Raw genomic sequence first — 16,051 nt, 5'->3', positions numbered from 1 at the left:
ATTCCTGTGTCACCTGCTCGGGGTGACTCTGCCTTGGCAAGGGGGTTGGACTAGATGACCTCTAGAGGTCCCTTCCAATCCCACAGTATTCTGTGATTCTGTGCTTGCTACTGAAAGATTTTACTTTCTAAAATTATTTTACTTACAGAAGTAAACTATGTACTAGTAGTAAGAGATTCAATTGCTTAAGGTAACTGTTATGACCTAGTTAATAATACTAAATAAACTGCTTTTAGTACAATTATGATGTCTTTAACTGTCCTCTGTATGAACAAATCTACTTTCCTTTTTCAGTTTAACACATTTATAAAAGAAGTTGCAGATTCTGACCTAATAAAATTTTCTCTTTTCACCATATGTTTACTGATAGTCTTGAAAAGCACATTATCATTTTATTAACTAATTAGGGACTAATACAGAATTTTCAAACCAAGCTCCATTGAACAGCAATATATATTGATGTTTAAGTGCCAGCTGCCTGCATATGCTCTTTCATGACAAAAAAACTCAAGCCACAGATGACCAACACAAACTTTTAATTCAGCTATCACATCAAGCACATAATCATTTAAATAAGACGCATTTTGCTTTTAGATATTGAAAGAATACAGATCAACAGCCATAACGAGATGGATAATTTGAAGTTTAGTAAATTGTTCTGCTAAAAACACTGCTGTATTTTTCATTCACTACCATAAAAATAGCCTCTTCTTTCCTTAGCATATCTATTTCTTCACTTTAGAAGGATTACTTAACTCTGTTCTAATGCCCTAATAGTTCAGACACACACTAGAGATTAGTACCACAGTCTTAGTACCTGGCATTAAAGACCAATAACCAAGTGAAGAATTCCTTTAAAACTACACATTCCTACAGGAAGGACAGCACACTTGTGAATTTCTAACAGACTGATGAAAAATTTTAGTCACATTTATTGTAAAGGTCAAGAATCTGAACATAATAAAAATGTATGAGATGTTCACTTTAAAGGAAAAAGTGTTTCTTTATTAATTGACAATATTAATAGATTCTAATCTAATTTTATTATAAGAATATATTAGAATTTTTTTCAAATTTCTTAGGAAAAATATGAATTTTCTATGAAATTACTTTTACTTGCAATACATATATCTTGTCCTGTGATAAGAAAACAATAGACAATATCTATAATCTGTCATCTGATCAAGCTTAAGCAGCATAATGAAAAGAGTATTGCTTGAGAAATTCAGGTGACAGAACTGGTAAATGGGAGAGAGCGTCGTGTTGGACTAACGTTCCCTGGATTAGATTCCCACAGCATAATCTATAAAAACTGGCATCCTTATTTTCTTTAATATGTATGGATACATCTGAAAAAAATCCTTAAGGTACTTGTCAGCCCATTCCTCCAGCTTGATGAGATTCCTCTGAATGACAGCCCTATCCTTTTTATATTAGTCACTTCCTACAGCTTGGCATTGTCTTTGAATTTCAGGACAGGCATTTTGTCCTCCTGTCCAGGATGAAGATGTTAAAGATATCCAGTATCATCTTCACTCATCTTTAGCTACTAGTTAGAACTGTGAACAGCTACTACTCTGTAAGCCTGACAGCTCTGCCATGTTTTCATCCATTTTAATAGGTGAGGGTTTTGTTATCACAAGTAGTAACTCTGTCCCAAACACCACCCCACCTCAGTTTACTGCTAGCCTGCTAGGCACAGAGATTCAAAAACCCTAACAGCAGACTGTGTCGGTTCTAATGGAGAAATGATATTTTATATTCCTCCCAAGTAGTCGGTATTAACTTCCATGTCATACATTCCCTTTTTTCCATCTGAACTCCGTCAGGACCTACCTGTCCAGTCAATCTGCCTTCTGCTACTTATTTTCTTAAACATCGATTTCTCAAAATGGATTGTTCTTGGTCTTTCCATGATGCAGCAGCTCTCCTGAGCCTTTCTGCCCTTCAGGGCAGCGTCTCACAGGATCCTGCCCACCACTTCCTTGAACAAACCCAACTGTTCTCTTGAAATCTACAGTCTTTAGTTCACTGTTTATCTTCCTCATTTTTCTTAGGATCAGCTCATGGTCACTGCAGCCAATATCTGCAACACTCAACAGCAGATGCTGACTATTACTTCTCCAAACATTTCCTTCTGAGTTGTGTATTCAGCAAAGTGTCTTCCTAAGCCAGGCTGTCTAGCACCTCAATCAAAGGAGTTCTCCCTAATGCACCTCCAAAACCTTCCACATTGTTGAAGTCCATTATGTTGCCCTTCCAGCAGGCATTAGTCCTCTGTGAGAACATGGGCCTGCAACTGGGAGACTTCTTGTTTAAAAAAACTTCTTGTTTAAAAAAGGCTTTGTAGCAGACATCCACCACAATGTCCCATTCCTCAAGCATCCATCTGATTCATCTAAAGATGGATGTTTGATAAACTTCCAGCATGGTGGTTCAGTTAGAAAGCTTCTCTGTAGTGAACACAAATCCCTCCTTGTCTGTCTTTCAAAATCTTTCTCATTTCTTTTTTCTTTTTCTCCCTCTCTTACATTTTTATCTGATTGGCCTTGCGATACATAGTCCCTGTGCTTGGAGGAAGTGGAAATGTCTTGCGCAGTCCTTCCTCTACATTGTGTTCTATTTTTCTAAATAATAAACGTAATATGGTCACAAACTAAAATAGCTCACAACATTTTCATCCATTTTCCAACATCAAAAGCACAGATTAGACTGAACTGAAGCAGGGAGAAACCTGGCACTTGGGAGAAACATGATGTGCCTTGATAAGCTGGTAGGCATCACACATATACAAATAAAATAGGACCATAAAGTCCTCGGGACTCACAGTATGTTTTCCTCTATGACTGTACAGAGACAGTAATCACTCAACAACATATAATGCCTTTCCTGCAACTACCTATCACCTGCTTTTGGATACTCAAGTAGAGGTATTAAAAATTAAACATGATTACTTTCAATGTGTTTACCTATCATTACTAAATGACAGCACCAAAATACACTATAATTACTGAACATAAGCACATACTTGTAACTTTCAACCTGTTGACATGAAGACACTGTAATGAAAGAATCTGTGCGAGAGCTGTAAGTCAAGGGACCAGGCAGAAGAAAACCGGGTAAAAAACGGCCAAAAGCATAGCTTTCCTGTTCAAACAACATAAGCATCCCGTCCATGGACTGTATGCATATCAAATCTCGACCTAAGGAAAGCAACAGAAAGAAATACACAAAGAAAACAAAGCAGTTATTTATATAGTTTTAATCCTAAAACTGCAAGTAAATTAAAATTGTACGCATAAGTAATCCTAACAAAAATAAGATTCATTTTCATTTATGGGAGTGTTTACTATGAGGAAGAACACTAAATATTCCAACCTCAATAAAAGCTTACTTTCTAAAATAAACAAACTAGATTTTGGGGGGAATAACATTCAGAATATATTAGAAGGGGGAAAAAAAATAAGGTATTTTATTTCAAACCAAATTTCTAAGGATATAACTATTACAATTTCACTTTAAAGAAATGTTTCAATATTTCCAAAACACCAAATTATTCTGGTTTGTTAAATGCTTCCATACCTCAGAAGCAGTCATAACAACTGTGGTTTAAAAATAACCTATTCTATTCTTCCAAGTCTACTGAAGCAATATAACAGAAAGTCCTACAAATATGTATTGTTGGGAAAATAATACAATGGTAATGTTTTCCACATTTTACATTCACATTTTCTGTCTTCAAGGAAAGAAAATACAAACCAGGCCTACTCTGTATTACCAGCAAGACTAAAAAATATGAAATAAAAAAATTCAGCTTGGAGTAAATGACTTCAAGCCTCATCCATTATTCAGCAGCCTCAAGACATGACTTAAGACATGGCTTGTCATGCCTGAAGTACACCAATCTAAATTCAAAGTCTCATTGGGAAAAATCCTGAGATCAGAAGCTGATTATGCAGTTTGCACTTCATATGCAGGGTAAGAATTGAAACAAACTATTTTTTATGCATTTAAAGAGAGCTATATCATTAAGATTAACAATTCCTGAAGGTGATAGATGTGTCTCTACTGAATTCAGAGATATGCACTTATCTTGCAAATGCTACGTCAAACACTTGTAATTCAAAATGTCTATTCACCTCGATTAAAATACTCTGTTGTGTCTCAAGAATGATTCTTTATGCATGGATGATCCCAAAAAACTGTCTGTTCACTAAGTTCCACCCTCTTTTAATTAGTGTTTCCTAACAGAAGAAAGTGAAGCCAAAAAGAAAAACCAAAAATAGACTAAAACTTCATTCTTAAAGTTACATAAAGGTAACAAAGGTGAAAAATACATTCAGTACCTGAAAAAGCAACAAATGTACAGTGCAAAACATTGTTCATCTCCACTGCGATTCTCCATAGAAAGTTTAACTACTTAAAAATAAATAGCAGTGTAAAAGGCCAGAAGTACATCATGTTACTTGTCCGTGTGATTAAAATACACAATAAAAATTTAGCTGAGGATAAGAAGAGAAAAAAAATGAAAGGAAGGTGAAGCACCTGGATCCTTCCCACTTGCCCTCCTCCCTCATCCCTTTCTCAGATTTTACCATTTTCTAAAAATTTATATCTCCTCTCCTTTCCACATTCTGCATATAACTCACAATATGTACTTTAAACTCTGTCACAAATATTAACCATTTGATAAGAAGAACATTTGGAAGTACAATTCATGTTGTTAATCTGGTTGAGGCAAAGTTGAATCTTTCAGTGTCTAGCGAAAAGACAAGAGGGAGGCAGACTCTGTGACACCCAGTTACAGGACTAAAGTCATCAGTAACAAACTGTATCACATGAAATTCTATCTGAACATAAAAATCTAATTTTCTTTTTTTTTTCTGTGAAGGTCATCAAACACTGGAACCCATAGTCCAGAAAGGCTGTAGACAGTCCTCCCACGGACATGCTGATAATACAATGGAACACAATCCTGGGCAACTTTTAGGTGAACCTGCTTGGGAAAAGAGTGGACTAGATTATGTCAAGAGAAGAATCATTCAAATCCAGCATTCAAAGAAGGCATTCTATCTTTCATCTCTGATCCACTCCAAGGCACCTCTTGTAGATATCTGTTCCTCTAAGCTGTGAAATTTCATAGGATTTAGTCCTATCACATGCTCCTGGATCAGCAACGAGTAGAAACCATCAGAGAAACTCGAGAACTTTTGCATTGGTATGCTATCAACATTAATGACAACCAGTTTCCACTTCCCAACAGTTGCTGACATTATTCTCACACTGCTGATACAGTCTAGAAAAAATATGAGTTAGCCAGCTGTATAAAATTATGATTACCTAGTAAAAGTTCTCTGAGAAACTTGTACAAACACTGATAACCAGTAAAAGGTGCTAGCCCACTGGTTGCCACCACAGTCTCTTAGGCATAGTTATTTTAAAGTATAGTTACTGACTACTACAAATAACTAGTGGGATTTTTATTTGGCTTGCAAGAAAACAGTGCTTCATAATCCAGGTGTCTATGTGACCACAATTATTCTACATCTGTTACCTCAAAGTCACATCTGTTCACATTCAGCATTCAAAGGCATACTGAAAACCCACTCAACACTTTACATTATCTAACTGTTTGGTTCCACTTCTATTTTACACCTTTATCAAGAATGCAACACTGAAGTCTGGATATAGAGAATCTTCAAATCCCCTTCCACAGCTTCCTATGAATTCTCCTACCACCAGCAGTGTGCTACAGAAAAAATCTGCAGCTGTCTGCCCTATTTCCAGAGCCTTAGCTTTCAGTGTCTAACTTCAATGGAACTCCCTGGTACCTGAAACGTGAAGACAAATTGATTACAGATCATCTTGAAGGTTTTTTTAGAAGGCACAGTAGAACACATTTTTACTTTGGTTTTTTTAAGGCACTTCCTATTTCTCCTCTTTTCTTCCTTAGAAATATATACATAAAATCAGGAGAAAAAAACCCAACCAAGAATGAAAAATTAAACCTGTGCATAAAATTACTCAAGTCACAAAAACATTCTTACAGCAACTATGTTTAATTTTTTTCCATGTTGCCATTCAGATTTGAAAAGTTCTAAATATTGCTTGATACAAGACCTAAAGAAAGGACATTTAATTGTAAAATGAATGCCCTTACTAACACAGAAATCTCATATATTTTGTAATAGAATAAAATTTCAGGTACTCCTAGTTATATTGATAGTAGTGAGAAAACTATCTCAAGACAACTACTGATCATAACCTTTAGGGTTTAGGCTTGCCTAAAATACACAATTAAGTTGTTAATTTCTACTCTTCTGATGACAACTACAGCAGATAAAACTGATATGCAGTGATACTCTCTACAACTACCTGAAAGTAGGTTGTAGCCAGGTGGGGGTTGGTCTCTTCTCCCAGGCAATTATCAGTAAGACAAGAGGGCATGGTCTTAAGCTCTGCCAGGGGAGGTTTAGGTTGGATATTAGGAAGAAATTCTTTACAGAGAGGGGTAATCAGGCATTGGAATGGGCTGCCCAGGGAAGTGGTGGATTCTCCGTCCATGGAGGTTTTTAAGATGAGACTGGATGAGGCATTTAGTGCCATGGTCTAGTAACCACAGCAGTCGTGGACTAAGGGTTGGACTTGATGATCTCAGAGGTCCCTTCCAACCCAGCTGATTCTATGATTCTTTGATACATATTACAAGTCAAATAACAAAAAAAGTAAAAGTCATTGGAAGTGTTGAGGTGTTATTGCTTAAGTAACAAATAATAATAGCTTCTGGTCTCCTCTATATTATAAATATTAACCTTATTCTTACCAATTTCATTGCATCATGAAAGTGATGAACAGAAAAACTGTAGGACCTCCTGCAATATGTATGAAGCTACATGTCATACCACACATGGAAGCATTCATCGGTCCATTCCAACTTGGCATACTCTGTGATTCTGTGATCTTTAGCATGCATAACCCCAATCTTTGTAAAATCTCTTCAGTTTTAACAGTAGTGACATGATTGATTACGACATGACACAATATGACAAGTTCTTTAGAGCACTCCAAAGATCTCCAAGCATACTGCAGTACCAAACCATACTTGCCTAAAGAAACAAATATAGGCACATAAGCCTGAATCAGCAATCACTCTTCGGGCCTTTAAAAGCACAGCAGCACTTCTCAATATACCCACCACTTTGTTCATTATATTTGTGTTGTTCCTACTCACTAATTTTCAAATTTGGATTTTAACTAGCTTGTACAAGTGGATCAAACTCCAGTTATCCAAACTATTACATGTAAAGCTTAATTAAAGAAAATTAAATTGTATATGAACTCTTATTTCCCAGCTTTTTATAGGTCAACTTATTTCCTTCAGCCATTTGTTTTTAATGTGTAGCTAGTGAATGGAGTTTTTATGTTTCACTTTAAGAAATGCAGTCTTCCAAAAACTCAGCCAGAAATGTCCATTTCAAAAAAAGCTTATTGCAGCCAGTTGGCTTTGCCAGTGACACATTTATAAAGTGAAAATATAAACCACAGTGTTTTCTGCGTATCAGATGGAATCACTTAGTGTACTCTACATAGTTTCAGCAGCTTGTGTCTCAAGAGGAATATCCCTCAGCCAGAAAGTGTTACTTTTAAGCACAAGTCTAGCTACTGTTGTTTTGTAGTTTTGTTATTCTAGCAGAATACGAATACATTTACATCACACTTTTAAACCACAATGTATTTTTAGAGCTAATGCAATGACAGAATGAGAGGCAGGTGGTAGTTCTTTGAAATAAGCTTTTAATTAAAGCTATTTTGGAGCTCAAGTTTTTTGCATGTTAATGACTTCCTCTACTGTGAGCCTCCCCTCTGGCACCAAATCATTTTCATAAAAAGTACATTATGTAATCACAAGGCCTGAGCACCACGTGAAATCATACAATGAAAACTACAGTGGGATAAATTGGAAATTAGAAAAAGCTTCATAAAGTTACATACTTTAGGAAGACGTCAAGTGAGAAAACTTTAACTGCCTTTAATGGTAGTCAAAAGTTCCTCAATACAGGAGCCTAAGAGCCCCTAAATGATATGCAGGAAATGTTTTCCTAACATGATAAAAAAGTTAAATCCACAATCCATTGACCAGTGAAGTGATGCACATAAACTGCATTCCCATACACTGGAAGGGAAGTTCCTGTCCTGACTTGAAACAAGCAAATACGTTTTCCTTTTACTTCATCATTGAAATTTTCCAGGGCAAATTTCTCCCAGCATAGACAAGAAAGTCTCCTCTAGTTCAAACCCATTTTGGAAAATTCTACTTGCTACTGAGTTTAGCTCCTTTAGCAAAACAGATCTGGGTCAACAGTGAGGAAAGCACTTCAGGAATCAGTTCTGATGAATGGAAAATCCATTAGAAAATAAGTTGGAAAATAAGTTCTTAAAACAATGTATGCCTAGTAAAAGGCAAGTCTTACTTTACTTCCCTAACCCAACGCAGGAAGCACGTGTCAGTGTACGTTCAGAAAGAACTCTGAATTTACTAGCTTGGTGGTCTGGTGGCTGCTCCTTGCTTTACTACAGAAGGGATCAAAGTCCAGAATTTCGGCTGGAGGCATTCATTCTAGGCCGGAGGATCTGACAGCAGTGCCAAGGCAGTGCAACACCCTGAACAAACGTAAAGGGGACAAGGAAAAATGCCCTGCATCGCTCAGTGCTAATGCAATTACTCATCCCAAATGATGCACAAAGTATACATATGTTCCAGCTGAGACTAAGTGCTTTTTTGCTGGAATTGAAAAATCACTCCAACAGGAAGGAAATAAAAATAGAGTAGTGGATAGGAAGAACTTCAAGAGAAACGAAGGAAAGTGTTTCAGGAAAACACTAAATCCTTATTCTACTGGAGTTAGCTTTCATTATTTTCTAATCCTTTCCAGATAATAAAGTATTGGAGTAAAACATATTCACAAGTGCCAGTACAAGAGATGCTCTCTCTGCAACAGCTCGCTCCGTAAGAAGCCTCCCCAGTCAAGTCACAGTAAAGCATGCAGTCAGAGGTGCCATGAGAAAAAGAATATTCTTGCTTCTCTCAGCCATCAAACTGCATTCCCTCTACCTAACCTCTTGTAGATTTCTGCCTGCCATAAAGCATAATGGAGGATTTTAGATGGAAAAGGAATCTTGAACTATTAAATTATCTCCAAAGGCCAATCGGCCCTCACTGGCACAATCAATCCTTTAGAGAAATACCCTGTGATATACCCTTCTAGTCTTCATTCAGTTCTTACCACAGAAGATGACATAGTTAGTTATGCAACTTGGGAATGATGCCTTTAAATTTTATATTAGCCTAAGGTGGTGGAAGGACCCTCAAAACAAGAACACTAGTATGGTTCAAAGGAGCACAAAAGACTGGCATGCAGTATAGATATCCGAAAGTATCATAGCTGCAATATACAACACACAAAAGTTCTTACAGAAAGAAACATGGCATTTCACACTGTTTAGACAGGAAAGGTAAAGTTTCCTCCCCTAAACAGATTATAATACTAAAATTTGTTTCTTACAACCTTCATATTAAGCAGAGAATTTTTTCCATGTTCAAAAGTGGATGTTTCTATCTAGTGCAAGAAATAGTTTCAGGAAGAATGTTCAGGCAACTGTGAAAGCAGCATCACACAAAGTTGTTCTCCTTTTCAATACAGCAGATTCATTATAGAGGGGGTTTTGAAAAAAAAGGACATTAGCCATTCATGGAAGAATGGCTGTATACAAAGATGTAGCCTGAATAATGACAGTTCCTGAAGATTTTTCCTTAAATTCTGTTTATTGCTTGTTCCGTAACTATTTTTCAGGCCCTAGCAGCTGCAGAAATCTTCTTCTAAGAGTTCTGCATTCATACAGGCATTAAAATACTAGCATACGCTTTTTCTAAAGCAAGTAGGAGAAATTCTAGTTTGTGAACCTTTCCAGTGTCAAACTGCCCTCATCTGAAGTTATACAAGTTATATCATACATTACACAAATATTACAGAACACCTTACTGAACTAGCAAATCTCTCATAATCAAGTACTGTCAGCAGTTGCCCTTTCAAATCAATAACATTTGACCGAATAGTTAGGGCACATGGATCTTTTTAGTGAATGATAAATCAAAAGCAGATCTTTCATTGAGTTCAGTTGAAGTTGAATATAGGCCCTATTTTGCAATACTTTAGGTACATTCAAAAGTACAATAAATCTATTATCTTTAAAATTCCATTTAAGACAGACCTGCAAACTTATGACCAAGCAGAACAGCATAATCCCACTGGCTTAAAACCCAGTGAAATCCCCCATCTTTTCTCCTACTTCTCCTTTTATAGTCTCCTTAGACTAAGAAGCTTCATGATTCCTAAGCACTTCCCAAAGCAGTTTAATGTGTGAAGCTCTGTCTCAGGGAGAATGAGTGATTCAAAAGTTTATGGGTTAGGATTAAAGGGCAGACCAGTAAGGGTGACACTGGTATGGGTGTTTGCTACAAGCTGCCTGATCAAGAGGAGGAAGCAGATGAGGTCTTATGCAGACAGCTGGAAGCAGCCTCACATTCACAGGCCCTGGTTCTCATGGGGGACTTCAACCACCTTGCCATCTGCTGGAGGAACCACACAGTGAGGCACAAACAATACAGAAAGTTCTTGGAAAGCACTGACAATAACTTTCTGATACAGAGGGTGGAGGAGCCAATGAGGAAAGCTGTGCTGCTGGAGTTTATACTAACTAACAAGGATGGTCTCGTTGGAGAGGTGAAGGTTGGGGGCAGCTTTGCCTACAGTGACCATGAGGTCGTGAAGCTTAGTGTCCTGGCAGGAAGAAGCAGGGCAATGACTAGCATCACAACCCCGGCCTTCAAGAAGCTAACTTTGTCCTCAAAGGGAAATCACACTTAACCAACCTGATTGCCTTCTCCAATGGTATAACTAGTGGATAGATGGGGGAGAGCAGTTAATGTTGCCTATCTGGACTTAGCAAGGCTTTTGACACTATCTTCCATGATAACCTCATAGGCAAACTCAGGAAGTGTAGGCTGGATGAGTGGATTGTGAGGTGGACTGAGATTCATCATGCCAAACTATTTATTAGACAGGGCAGTAACATATACTGCATTTCTAAACTTCAGAGACAGTATTTTTAAACTTAAGTAAAACATCTGATGTGATCTCAGACAATTGACTCACAGGAAACCAGAGAATGGCAGGCAATAGCACTAAGAAGAAGAATTTGGGGATTAGAGTAGGATGATGAATTAAATATGAGTCAACAATATGTCAGCAAAAAGACAAATGCAAGATTGGGTCATTATTAATACACATGTACTATTAAAAACATATGAGGTAATTATTGTTCTGCCTTGGCACTCACAGATTCTTGGCAGGAGCACTGCACAAGCCGTAACCCCACGTGTAAGATACAAAACATTTTATACTACCAGTGCACAATGACTGCACACATTTGGGTACCATATTTCAACAAAGGAAATTTAAAGAAGTATCATACAGAATTTACCAAAGTTTTGAAAAACAAGTCTTTCACTTATATATACAACTGCTCCCAAAGTTGTGCATTTCTACAACAGGTTTTACTTCATTTTAATTATAGTGCTTCGTTTGAACAAAATGCAGATTAAATTATATATCAAGCAATTTATAATTGAGGCAAAGTTCTGGCATACTGAAGGCAATGCGAATTTTTATTTCAGTTAGGCTATGATCATTAGTCTACAATCATTACGCTACAATCATTATTGTTAAGAGAAGCTGAAGAAGGTAAAAGGAAATGGATGGTAAGAGATTCAGAGAACATTTTCTCTGATTATTTTTCCATTCATATGTTCAGTTTAGAGAAGATGTTCTAACTCCACTATTAAAAAGAAAAAACAAAACACTAGCAAGTTTCCAAAGTTACGTCAGAAACCAATTAGAATTAGGTATCAGCGGATCTATTCCATGAAAAAACTTCAGAAGCCTAATTTTTTCAAATAATCTGTCCTAATGCAGAAGCAATTTAACAGGAAGACAACAGTTAGATATTCTGTTCCTTAACAGAACTAGCCAATAAATCAAAGTCCAAATTTATACTGCTCCTGTATTTAAACATAGTCATAAGAATCATTTAACCTTACAGCATAAAACCCAGTTGATAATTTTTTTTCTGACCAACACCTAATAAAATTCATTCTTGCAGAATTGTGGAAAAGTTAAGCACCGTCTACCCTTCTTAAAAAGTTTCCCGTTACAAGGTCGCATGGTTTATGCATATGTTGTATTTCATTATTAAAAAAATTCCTCCATATAGCACCCTCTTTGTGGTAACACTCAAACATACTTTGCCTCGAGGGCAGTGCTACAATAAAAGTAAAATGAATTCAAGGCCATTTGCTGAGAAAAAGATAGGTTCAAGGTATTTTCACACTTTTTTGCTTGTAACTTTTTCAGGTCAAAGCTGTGTTTTGTTTTTTCCTCCTCTTTGCTATTGTTTTATTATTTGCTTTTATCCATCAAACAACTTCAAATAAATCTGAACTACTCTGGAAGCCAACTTAAGGCATTAAGGTTTCAGATGAAAAAGTAAATTTCAAAACTTATGCATTATTAGGAGGGTCCAATTCTAAATCATTTACCAACTCATTTGAAGAGCTTATATAAAACCAGGATGAATTCACTTATTATTGAACTATTAGATAACGCAAGAATATTTTCTGGAATCACACAGTAATAGTGCTTTTGCAATGCAAAGTCATTATCTATAAGTAAACACCATTCAAAAATAATTCAGCAACTAAGAAAGCAAGGTTATTAAACTATGCTTCCTGTCTCTCACTAAATAAAATTAGTATTCTTTTCAAGAGTAACCCAACAGATTGTGTGTCCCACTGGTAAGCTATCAGTGTGCTGTTTCTTTAGTTCTTAAATAGAAGACAGAATCTTTAAAATTGAAAAGAGAAATTGAAAAAGAAAACTGGGAGCATTAAGAGTGTTCATACACCCACCTTAATGTACCATGTATGCCCTGAAGAACTATCACAGAACTCAACCCTCACCTGGGAAAGGTCATCCTCTTATTACAGCACGTGATCATTCACACACTTCCTAAGCAATTCAGACAACAACTCAGGAAATCTGCACTTCATACACCAGTCCTCAAAGCATAGAATTTTAGTATTCACTTACACACTGTTGTTTGTTCATACATGAGCCACTATCCTGCCCACCATTCAGTCTAACACACAATTGACCACAGGAAATTTGTGATAATCTGTAAAACTGCCTAAGTTTCAAGTAATAGTGGTTTTGTTTTTACTTTAAAGCACTTCATCACTCTCTTCATCACGTCAGTAGAAATTTATTGCATATACTTTCCTCAAACACAAATCAACAATCTGACTCAAGGTCAGAAAGGCAAAGAATGAAATTGTGGCCTGATCTGCATACTTTTTCAAAGCAGCAATAAGGGCACTTTTCTTTCACTATAAAAAGCATAATAACACCATTGCTTATAAGCAGGCTCCACATCAATAAATCTCTCCTTTTAAGAACAGTCAGGCACAAGAAGTATATGTAGAAGGACTTAGGCTAACAGCTATAAGCTAGCTGAGCCCTAATCCATTCAATAGAAAATGGTAATGTAGAAGTAAGAGTCATTTTCCAAACCAGTGTCTTCTTTTTCATCCCGTCCTTCAGGTGTGCAATCACACCACACAGCTTGGCGTCATCCTGCAAACTTGCTGAGAGTGCACTCAATCCCACTGTCTACATCATTCATGGAAATATTGAAGAGCACTAGTCCCTAAGGGACACCACTGTTCACCAGCCTCCACCTGGACATAGAGTCATTGACCACAACTCTCTGGCTGCACCCATCCAGCCAATTCCTTATCCACCAAATACTCCATTCATCAAATCCATGTCCCTCCAATTTGGAGATAAGGATGCCACGTGGGCAAAGGCCTTACAGAAGTCTAGGTAGATGACATCAGTCGGTCTTCCCTTCAACCATTGCAGTCACTCCATCTTAGAAGGCCACTAGATTTGCCCTTAGTGAAGCCATGCTGGCTGTCTTAGGTCACCTTCAACGTGCTTTAACATTGCTTCCATGAGGATCTGCTCTATGATCTTCACAAGCATAGAGGAGAGCCTCACTGGTCTGTAGTTCCACAGATCTTCCTTCCTTCCCTGTCTAAAAATAGGAGATATGTTTCCCTTTTTCCAGTCACCAGGGACTTTGCCTGACTGCCATGACTTTTCAAATACAATGGAGAGTGGCTTTGACAAAATTGGCCTGTTGCCTCAGGACCCTGGGATGCCTGTCATCAGGCTCCACAGACTTGTGGCTATTCAGTTTCATCAAGTGGTCTCAAACCTGTTCTTTACTTAAGTGGGAGGGACTTTGCTTCCCCAACTCCCACTAGAGGTTAAGGGACTTGAGAGATCTAGGAAACTTGTCAGTGAAGACTGAGACAAAGAACTCATTGAGTACCTCAGTCTTCTCCAAATTTGTTACCAGTTCTCCCTTGTCATTTATTGGGAGGGTACGCTCTCCTTTGCCTTTCTTTTCTCACCTATGTACTTCTAGAATCACTTTTTGTAATTCTTTATATCCCTTGCCAAGTCCTGTTCCATCAGTGCTTTGACTTTCTTGATCCCATCCCTACACATCTGAACCATATTCCTGTACTCTCCCCAGGTCATCTGTCCTTGTTCCCACTGGCTGTGCATTTCTTTCTTACTCCTCAGTTTGAGGAGCAGATCCTTGCTCATCCATACTAGTGTCCAGCCAGCCTTGCTTGATTGGGATGGAGAGCCCTGCGCTCTAAGAAAAGTGTCCTTCAAGAGCTGCCAGCTCTCGTCAGCTCCTTTGTCCCTAAGGACAGTTTCCTGGGGGATCTCATTCACCAACTCCTTAAACATCTGGAAGTTCGCTCTTCCAAAATTCAGGGTCCTGACTTTGTGCCTCACCAGGCCCACACACCTTGAGATCACAACCGGGGCATGGTTGCTACAGCCCAGGCTGCCTCCAAACTTAACCTCTCTAATGAGCTCATCATCTTAAATAATGAGCTTGAGTCAAATACCAAGTCATTGGTATTTGACTCATAAAGACCCAGAACAACATACTACAGCTGTGAAACCAGAAAATACTTTCCAAGATACTCTAAACTATCAGCACACATCACTTCATATAATGAAAGTTGAATTGTTATCACAGCAACCTCTGGTGGCGTAATTGCATGATGCCATAATAGTATAACCTGACCTTATAAAAATTATGTGATAAATGGCTTTATATAAAGTAAAATCTTTATAGAGTTGAGTCCTCACCATAGGTAAGGATACAACATAAATCAGAAAAAATATGGGGTTTTACCTTCATTTTCTTAAAAAAAAAAATTAAAAGAGCTTAAGGTAGAGCACACTCGAGTTCTTTAAATTTTATATCTGAAGTAAAACATAAAGTTTATAATCTGTTCATTACTTAAGGGCTGTGACATGCTGTGGCTAGGTTAAGAGTTCACTTCATTAAAAAACAGTGTTCAGCACCACTGACTCATAATTTTATCATGAATCATCGTTTCTAAAACAACTCATATGCTAGAATTGGAGTTTTGGATGACAAACTCAACTTATAGCTCTAAGATCATGAGGAAGATTCAGAAATATGGAAAGGAGACACATTCTAAACAACAAAGGCAATGTCTTAAAAGTTAAGTTCTGCTTTTGAAAGTCTGGGCTAACAACACACTTTTTTTTAAATATAAAATGAATAGTTGATCTTCCTATGCCCTTCTTGATAGTTTTTTCTTTACATTTTAGCATTAGTGTTCAGAGACGGCAAGGAACAAACATAAAGCTAAAGCAGTAAAGAAATGTAAAGTTCTGCATTATAATCCTTTCCTTTGCCACAGATTTTTAAAGTTGTAAGTCACAACTAGCCCTGCCTACACTATGCTTGACTTTTATTTCATCTTTGTAGGTGTTTCCCATTTACTATTTTTAAACATTTCCATTAGCTTTGTTTA

The 16,051-nt window shown here is 37.2% G+C and overlaps 1 protein-coding gene across 2 annotated transcripts in view; it reads right to left on the bottom strand.

Annotated features, from left to right (window-relative positions):
• Window positions 1–16,051, bottom strand: part of BBS9 (Bardet-Biedl syndrome 9) — a 289,338-nt gene that overhangs the window by 261,103 nt on the left and 12,184 nt on the right. For both annotated transcript variants that reach the window (XM_027675657.1, XM_027675658.1), the window contains exon 6: window positions 3,029–3,203. In XM_027675657.1, coding sequence (XP_027531458.1) covers window positions 3,029–3,203 — 175 coding nt within the window. The remainder of the gene's footprint in view (window positions 1–3,028; window positions 3,204–16,051) is intronic.

Source organism: Neopelma chrysocephalum, unplaced genomic scaffold, assembly GCF_003984885.1.
Source record: "Neopelma chrysocephalum unplaced genomic scaffold, ASM398488v2 Primary Assembly neopelma1_26, whole genome shotgun sequence".
Lineage (NCBI taxonomy): Eukaryota > Metazoa > Chordata > Aves > Passeriformes > Pipridae > Neopelma > Neopelma chrysocephalum.
This window is presented reverse-complemented; position numbering and strand designations above follow the sequence as displayed.